The 9,760-nt window shown below is 43.1% G+C and overlaps 1 protein-coding gene across 2 annotated transcripts in view; it reads right to left on the bottom strand.

Moving 5' to 3' along the window:
• Nucleotides 1-9,546, bottom strand: part of srgap2 (SLIT-ROBO Rho GTPase activating protein 2) — a 33,060-nt gene extending 23,514 nt beyond the window's left edge. For both annotated transcript variants that reach the window (XM_008409251.2, XM_008409252.2), the window contains exons 1-2: nucleotides 9,387-9,546; nucleotides 8,110-8,302 (exon numbers count right to left, since the gene is read on the bottom strand). In XM_008409251.2, the coding sequence (XP_008407473.1) occupies nucleotides 8,110-8,302; nucleotides 9,387-9,432 (239 nt within the window). In that variant the 5' untranslated portion in view covers nucleotides 9,433-9,546. The remainder of the gene's footprint in view (nucleotides 1-8,109; nucleotides 8,303-9,386) is intronic.
• Between the last annotated feature and the right edge of the window lie 214 nt (nucleotides 9,547-9,760).

Genomic DNA, 9,760 nt, shown 5'->3' with positions numbered 1-9,760 from the left:
CACGCACGCACCCACACACACACACACACGCACACACACACACACACACACACACAGAGAGAGAGACCGAAAGCCAGTCCAAACACAACTGGCCGAGATGAAAAAGCCATCAGGAAGAGGTAACACTCCCTGCAAAAAGCACAGCTGCCGCTTCTAAGAAACCAGAATGGGAGGAAAAAAGAAAGAAACACTCATAGTTATTTTATCAAACAGGTAATAACTCAATGCTACAGCACTGACGTTGTTTCAAGTGGCCATGGTGCCATTAGAGTAATGCCACAGTAGTAGGTAATCGCTCGCTTATGCAACAGTGCAACTGCTTTCACACGGGCCGTTCGAGTGTGCGCGTGTGTGAGCACAGTACGAGTAATGGGTGATCCATGGATGATCTAGTGGGTAAAATGGATTATGAGTGAGTGTAAGTGGATGAGAGACGGCCTTTGTGTCGTTAAGAGCAGCTTTAGCTGGATAGAGAGAGCAAGAGCTGCAAGGCATTTACATCACACGCACTAACACACACACACATGGGGGGAGTTCAGGAAAAGTAGAGCTGAGACCGTAGCATACGCAATGTCAAACAGACAGAGAGAGTCTTTGATTGAAGGGTATTGAGTCGGGGGTTTTGTCTGTGAGGAGGTGTGTGTGTCCGGGGGGGACGGGGTGGTACATGATGTCACAGGTCAAATGGCTGTGATAATAACAACCGTGGTGTGACAAAAGGAGAAAAAAGAAGAAAAAAAACACGCTCCCATTAAAAGCCAAAGAGCGCCGAAAACCTCCATGTGTCATAAAGTCATGCGGACTCGAGTGTGTGTGTGTGTTCACTTCCCTCAGCGGGGGCAGCTTTTCGTCTGGTCTCCACCGGTTGCACAACGTAAAGCCGAGAGCGCAGTTCCTCTGTTGTTTCAAGAAGCTGGTGACACGACACCCTCATCTCACCAGTGATCGCCACCGCAGCAATGCCAGTCGACTCAAAAGCTACCAAATGCTTCACAGACGAGACAAGAAGCCAGGTGACCCAAAGGTCACAACGAGTAGAGAAAAAGACTTTTCTAAATGAATCCTTCCACTGTAAAAAAATAAATAAATAAATAAATAAATAAATAAAAGAAAAGAAAGTTTTCTGAAATTAGCAGTGAGAGAATGTCAAGTCTTTCAATAGCCTGCTCTAAAATATAGTTTTTAATTTTAGAACATTTCACTCAACAAGAAAGAGTAATATTAGGATGTGACATTTATCTCTCAGAAATATAAATATAAAAGCACTTAAGTAAAAAAAACAACAACACAGTGTCAATAAGGCAACACCTATTAATAATTCCTCTTTTAGCCTGGTCATTCTGCATACAGAGCAAGGTGTTATGATTATTAATAACCACCGATAACCTGCAGGCTGTAAACATTTCTGTTAAATAAATAAAAGTCTCCATTTTACACAAGCACACAGCGGATCCAGAGTACACACAGGATTTAGGGACCATAAATAGCTAAAATCTGCAAATACTTGCAACCCTTTCTAAAAACATTCATAGCTGCCTGGTTTAATTGTGAAAATATTAAATATGCATTAATGTGCACAGTGGAAACTGGCTTAGCACTACTGCAGAACATCAACCATTCTCCTTATCTCTGCCGTTGTGGGTACAGCTAATCAGTGCAAAGAAAAATGAATGGCGCTCTTGGACTGGCGTGCCAAGTAGCATTTTGCCAATGCGTGTTTCAGCTTCCCAAGCTGCATTTTCTTTTGAATGTTTATATATTCAGAAGAATTTGCCATTACGTTCCATAGAAAAATCCACAAATCGCCACATGCTGCGGCGGGGATCCGGGTCACATCTTGCCAAAACTCCAGGCTGTGGCATAAATATGCGCTTAATTTCATCACTTATTGCATGAAGTGAGAAACAGTTCATGAGCTTCAAGTTGCAAGCTGCGATCTAAGTCAGACCTGAAGTCTTAAAAGCGCAGATCTATAATAAGTCTTCCGTCTTTAGAGCACATGTTCGAGTCAGCTCAGGAGATCTGTACAAGACATGCAAAATGTCCAAATCGAGAGTCCAGCACTTTGACTGAAGCTCGCCTTTCGGTAATCCATGCTTTCTTCAAACCTTGAATGAAGTTACCTCTTTTCACAGGATTTATTTAATAGGCACGAGTGACCAAACGCAGATTAAAGAGAGCTTTTGTCTTTGTCATGGTCTGTGCAAGGTCCTTTGTTAAGTGACTGCCTCATTATATTTAAACATGTGTGGTTTCTTTTTGGGTCAAGAAAGGCCACTGGCCAGACCAAAAGAAGCACAGCAGTTGCAAAACTAAATATTTAGGCCACTTTTGGTCACACAGCAATGACTACAGTTCTCCTAAATCTATGTAAGTATTGGTTACAGAGACAATTGAAACTGGACTAATACTTGGCATAAGGGGGGCTTTTATAGCGGAACTGCTCAGAAAACTTCTCTCTGAACCAATCAGGGTACTCACACACACACACACACACACACACACACACACACACACACACACACACACGCACACACACACACACACACGCACACACACACACCATACGGTTTAACCATTTAACCCTGCAGCCACTGCTGTGCAGTCTGCCAAATAGCACACATACCAGGGATCTCCATGGGATCAACATACTTACAACCCTCACACCCCACACTGTTAGGAGCACCATTGACGCCTGGCCTGTTGAGAGTGTATGAGCCACAGGCAACTCTCTCACACACAGACACACACGCTCGCCTTGATTCAAACAGCCAGATACACACGCGCGCGCGCGCGCGCGCATACACGCACGCACAAAAAACGGAAAATAGCTGAAATTCCAGCATGGCACTCTGACAGAGCAGCAGCAGATGCAAGAAGAGTGTTAAATACACAGATGTTGGAGGTAGAGAGAAACTAAATAAATACACGAATAAATACTGACCACTTTGTAATTAGTGGCTTCATATTTTCTCCTTAAAGACATCTAGATGGACCACAGCATGTGAGCAAACAGAGGGGCTGCATTTACTCTGTTTCACTGCTCTTCTCTTTTCCACTGTTCCTTCCCCCTCCCCAAAATGCAGCACATGCTCTTCAACTGCCTGTATATTGATCTGAGCTGGAGGGTGTGTGCCAGGCAGGGGGGGGGTGGATGTCCTCAAAGTAGGAATTGGGTTTCGTTTAGAGAACCTATTGATCCCTTTTAGTCTGCGCTTGTGAATCAGACGGCCCATGAATGTGGGCTTTGCCCCCCAGCAGAGAAAGATGTGTCTCTGGCCTAGTGTGACGGTTAAGAAACAAGCTGAGCGACAGTGGAGGATTAAAAAAAAAAAAGAAAGAGGAAGGTGACAATTGAGGAGGTCATTGGTGGATGGGAAATAAAAACAGGAAACGAGGCAACTGAAAGGGACAAATGATCCGGCCTTTCTCAAAAGATTTGAAGTCACTTTAGTCCAGTTTCTGACCGGTCAGAAACTCCAGCAAAAGTTTCCTGTTTCTTAATAAGTCCTTTAAAATCTCCAAAGTGAAGAAAAAAAAAATATGCATGCGGTGACGTGAAAAGGGTATTTTCCACCTTGTGAAATATTTCAGATTTAGCTTTTTTTGTCACACTGACACGATTCACATTAAACACATTCTAATAATCAATGCCACATGCCCACCCAGGTCTAATTTCTGTCTCATTCGTAGAATCGACGTCCCCAAATCAAACCTGTCTGACGACATGAAGCAGGTGCAGCAGCCCTTTGACATAATATCAGTCTTAAACAGGTCATAAAGCCATTTCTAAAGCTTTGGGACTCCAGCAGACCACAGTGAAAACCATAATCTTCAAATGAAGAACACATGGAGCAGTGGTAAACCTTCCCAAGAGTGGCTTGGCTTTCAAAATTACTCAAAGACGCAATAATGGCTCGTCCAGGAAGTCACAACACAACTCAGAACAACATGTAAAACTTCAGATGTTATTCTCCTCAGTTTAGGTTAGTGTTCATGATTCAACAAAAAGAGCTGGGCACAACATTAAAATCTTTCCTCAACAAGAACACCATAAAGGCCTATCTCACTTTCTATAAGAAAAAAACAAAAACAAAACATCTTTGTGATCCACAAGACTTTTTGGTAAGTATTCTGTGGACGGACCAGTCAAAAGTGGAACCTTTTCTGTGTCCTGTTGCTTGAGGTGTAAAACTGCAACAGCTTTTTTCGACAGTCATATATGGTGGCGATCCAGAACTGTTCAGTACTTGGATGGAGCCACAAATTTTGCTCTCTAGTAGAAAATGCTGGAGAATAATCAGCCATTAGTTTGTGAACTTTAGCACATCACATTTGGGTCATGCAGCAAGGCAGCGATACAAAAATACCAGCAAGTCCACATCTGAAAGAAAAACATACAAAAAAACGAATGTTTTAAAGGGGTGAAGTCAAAGTCAGGACTTAAAGTTGATTAAGATGCTGTGGCAAAACCTTTAACACATTGCTAAATGGCTGAACTGAAACATTTCAGGAAAGAAGAGAAGGCCAAAATTCCCTTACAGCGATGCAAAAACACACAAGATGGCAGCCATCTTGTGTGTGGCGCAATGGTGGTGCAACTACCATTACTAGGGCTTGTGGGTCAATTGCTCTTTCAAATAGAGCCTGTGTGGTTTTACAACTTTAGCCTTTAAAAAAATGAAATCTTATTTGAAGATCTGAAACATTTAAGTGTAACAAAAACATTAACAAAACAAAATAAATGAAAAAGGGGTAAATATTATTTCACTGTCACCAAAAAGTTTGTATCACTCTCACTGAAATCTATGAATTATTTTTTAGCTGTTACGTTCACAAACAAGCATCAAAGCAAAGTTTAACTATGTCGCATGAACTGCAGAGATGTTGCAGCAACCAACAAGCAACTTGGTTTCAACAGAGGAAAGCTAATCTGTCTCCAAGCTACACATTCACTTCTCTTATTTAGGTGTTCACTGATTCCATGCAAGACTAAATGAAGAATGAGGAACTAGTTTCCAAATTATAATTTTGAAAGAGTAAGCATTTACTGATGACTTACAGCTGTCATAGAAAGTCCTGACTCACTTACTGCAGCTATTCATGCCTCCATGGGATGATTATTGGCAGATTTATGGAGCTGCTGTGATTTTTAGAGAGACCTTGGGCTCATTCAGATCTGCACCCGTGATTAATCAACATCTACACGTTTCCATCCAAAAGGTCTCTCTATTTAATTAAACGCATAAAGCCTCTATAAAAAATTGTACTTCGCTCCTTTTGCCTGAAACTTTAATCCCCTAACATTTCAACGAGAATTACTGCAGTTCAAAGAGTTCACGTTTAAGACTGAAGAGAAAGTTTTAATGCAAAACACACCTTCATTCCTCATGAATTATAACATGAAACTTAATCTGAATTAAGTTTCATGTTTTTGTATTTCACTATGCTTATATATAGTTCCAAATTTTAAATGCACCAATAAGCTTTATTCCATTCACATCTCACACGAGTTCATTGTAAAGCAAGCTAGCATTCCCCCCCCCTAAAGTCAGATTACACCAAAACAAAACAAGTGAAAACACACGAGTAGACTTATGATACTGTAAAGAACATATATGATACAGTTCAAACTTAGTCTTCCTACAGTGAATATATTAACAGGTCGAAGCTTTATTTGATCACTGGAGCAAGCAGCTAGCAGCTAGCTTGCTCCAGTGTTCAAGCTAGCTCACAATGCTCCAGTCATTCAAAGTTAAAACCTGTTAGCATTCGCCTTCCAGGTTTTGTTTTAACAGCTTTACCAACACAGGTCAATGCTTTCTGGCAAATTTAAAAAGCATAAGAGAAGTGGTTCTCAAAACTTTTCAAAAGCAACATAATGTGACAAAATATAAAAACATACAAACGCCTGTATAGTACACATTGATTAAATGTGCACACGCTTCAACTAACTTCTGGTTGACGCACAATTTTGTCCAGTTTCAGCGTTCTCTTGAATTCACACCTCTGATGAGCCAATGAATCTGGTTAAATAGAGTTAAAGTTCAGCTGTCTAAGTAGGAATTCCTTGACATTTGCTAATATGCACCCTTTAGCCCAGGCGCTACTATGCTCACACTGTAAAGAGGCATCTGTCAGAGAAAAGGTGAAAACAAACTCCGGCTTCATGTACAATCCAATGAAGAGTGAAGGTGGTCACCGATAACTGGAGAAAATACAGAACAAGGGGAACATGAGAGAACTTGCACATTTCACCAAAATTGATTAAAAGTTTAGACCAGGGGTGGGGGGGTAACTCCAGGCCTCGAGGGCCGGTCTCCTGCAACTTTTAGATGTGTCTCTAATTCAACACACCTGAGTCAAATAATGAGGTCATTAGCAGGACTCTGGAGAACCTGACTGCACTTAGGAGGTGATTCAGCTTTTGGATTCAAGTGTGTTGGACCAGGGAGACATCTAAGAGCTGCAGGACACCGGCCCTCGAGGACCAGGATTGCCCACCCCTGGTTTAGACTGACATCAGTGAGAGAGGATGCCAAGAGGCCAACAGGAAGGTTGAAGAAACTGTGAACATTTCTGGTTTCCAACTGGTGACAGCCCTACAATCACGAATGTTGCTCTTAAGGTGCAACTTACAATTATCAAAGAGATTACTTCCAGAAACTAGCCTTGTTAGGCATTTAATCATACTTTAAGAGATGCTGGTAGTTTTTTTCTGCTTTCACTGAGCAAACCGAGGGAAAGATATTCAAAGGAACAACCCCAACCGCAACAGATTTCAGCATACACCACCAGGTAGAATTTCTAATATAATTGCTAATCCCTTCTGGACAGGTCACCAGTCCATCACAGGGCAACACAGAGACACACTATCGTGAACACTCACTCCCAAGGGTAATTTTGAGAACCCAATAAACCCGAGAGTCATGTTTTTGGACTGCGGGAGGAAACAAGAGTACCCGGAGAGAACCTATGCTTCCATGAGAAGAATATGCAAACTCCTTGCCTAAAGGCCACAAGTTGGGATTCAAACCCAGAACCTTCCTGCTAAGCTGCAAAAGCGGTCCCGGCAGAACAACTGTGTCACAGAGGAGCCCTACAGATAATATGAATATGTTTATAGCCGTTGATCTTTTTTGGCATGAGCTGCTGTGCTCCTCTGGGCCTTGCTCTGTCTGGTTGCGCATAAAGCAAAATGTGTCTTGACATCCAAAAAAACAAAAATAAATGTCCTGGTCGTAAAGATCGCAGAAACGACTCCTAGCTGTGTGGAGCAGGCCCGCTAACACGCCGGCTAAAAAGGTATTGTGACATTTGAATCCCTGTCACTGGTTAAAAGTCAGAGCAGACAGATGCAAATAGGTACAGTTATGTCAGTAGAAAGTCACCCCTGGCTTCCTTAATTTGCAGTAGCTCTGCCAAGTTTGTGTGTGTGTGTGCATGCATAAGGTTTATGATTAGCTAGCACTTCCCCACCGGGAAACAGCCTGCTCCCTCCTATTAAAAGCTGCCAGATAAACCGAGCTGCCTAAACCGGGGAATTTCAGAGTGCATCTTTTATATCGTCTACTGCTGATGGAAGGAGAAAAAATAAAATAAAATGGAAATACAAGTCACTGACAGAGAAAAACCCATCTATGGAGAAAAAGACTGGCCTGTTTAGCAAAGGTTCCCTTCATGGCAAGATGCTACAAAACAGTCAGAGCACAGAAACACCACCTGGACATTTTTGGCAGCAGATTCTGCCTTTGTCATGTGTAGCCTTTCTCACGGGACATAATATGTTCAAAAAGAGATCAACATGAATAGTGCACTGCTTCGGTAAATCTATGCAGGAGGCAATGAGTGATTTAGGTGAAAATTCGACAGTGCAATTAGGACATCTGTCATCTCTCTTTGTGCAATTTTTTTTCTTTCATTTCCTTGCCTGCTGCCTCTACTTCTCTATTCTTTCAGGAAGGAAGCCAGCAGTCTGTGAAAAACTATGTTGCTCAAAAAGGCTAAATAAGGAGAGTGGCTATTTTCGGCCCCACGAACCTACACAAAGTACCGACCTGCAGCTCTGCTTAACTTTGCGCTTAACTGATCGGCTCTTGAAGTACGTACTTGAGTAGATGGTCCTTGGTGCTGCGCGTCTTTGTGAGGAACCGCTCAGCCAGCTTCTCCAGGTTCCGGCTGTAGTCCATCTCGATCTCTGCCTTCTTCCTGAAGAAGTCCTGCAGGTCCTGAAGCAGCTGAACCCGCAGCTCACATTGCTGGTCCAAACACTTGAGCTGCTCCACCAGCTGGGCTCGGACCTCTGCGAAAGCACAAAGAAGAGGGGTATGAAGTTAGCTTTGCTGTGGTAGCTGTAATGCAGGTGTTATTTCTCACACACACACACACAAAGTACTTTGAGATTTCTTTTGTTACAGTTGCTCAAACAAAACTGTTCATATCATGCAAATATAACTCGAGTTACATTTGCATGGTTTTGGAGCAAAACAATACGACTCATCACAGTTAACTAACTGTTTTCATCGAGCCAAGTTAGTTTGGATATTTTAAATCCCTTAACAAATGAAATAATAAGTGGAAAACTGTATTTTAAATTTACTCTGGCTGTCTGACTCTGAGATTGTTGGACGATCTGACACATTTAAGCCAACAGGAAGAGTCACATGATCCACAGAGCTTCATATAACACTTGCTTCCTGATATTCTAAGATAAATGCTTATTTACTCGTCAATGACACATTGTTACCTATACAACAAGGGAATGCACTTATGACAAAGAGTAAAGCCGGGTTGTCATTACAGCGTGCGAAACATCCGACATCAAAAACACCTGGAGCTGGAAGACTTGGCGGAAGTCTGTCTCCTGCCCACCAGTTTATGAAGCACGAACCTCCCAAGTATGAGTGTGCATCTTCATGTTTACAGCCAACTGTACTTGTGTGTGTGTGTGTGTGTGTGCGTGTGAAGGGGATCAGATATCCCCTTTCATCTCCAGAGGCAGCCATTTATCCCTGCTTATCACTTTTCATTTTCCTCCTGCCTCCGTCCCTTCTGCCCGCTCCTGCACTCCTCCTGGCCTCAAATTAATAGAGTGCACTCAGTGCAGACACACTCAGAAACCACATTCAATCACTGGCAACAGAAACATCCCCTGGAGAGCGCTGTCCACTGCAGGGGCGCGAGACCGCTGCAAAACGCATGCGTTTACGTGGATAAAATCAAGGCCACTGGCACCGACACACAAGCGCCGAATCAGTGCAGACAGCTGACAGGTTAATGTTATGCTCCCTTCGCAGTCTGCCAACGCTGAGGAGCATGAATCCTCTCTTGAGTTGGAAAACAACACACACACACACACACACACACACACACATGTCTTCTCCTACCTTTACACCGCTGGCTGTAGAGAAATCGGACAGTTTTGGCCTCCATCCTCGCTGCGCTGCAGTGTTCGACGCACACTCAGCCACACAAACACTCGCGGGGACCCGAGGAGCCAGCCGCCTGTCACGCCGGCGGTGATGCAGCTTTTGTGTTTACCAGCTGAGAGTGCAGTTTCTCATAACCACAAAGAGAAGTGGGATATCTAAATGTGTCTGTGACCATGCCGCTCCTCCCACCTCTCTCGCTCTCGCTCGCTCTCTCACTCCCCCATAGACATGGACCTTAGCGTCCATGAGGCTGTTCGGTCATTTATACGCTGTTTAAAAGGCCACAAAGCCACCGACGACGATGATGTAGCGCTGTAGAAGTAGCGAAG

This window comes from Poecilia reticulata, linkage group LG5, assembly GCF_000633615.1.
Source record: "Poecilia reticulata strain Guanapo linkage group LG5, Guppy_female_1.0+MT, whole genome shotgun sequence".
Classification (NCBI taxonomy): domain Eukaryota; kingdom Metazoa; phylum Chordata; class Actinopteri; order Cyprinodontiformes; family Poeciliidae; genus Poecilia; species Poecilia reticulata.
The sequence above is the reverse complement of the archived record's forward strand: the minus strand, read 5'-3'. Positions and strand labels throughout refer to the sequence as shown.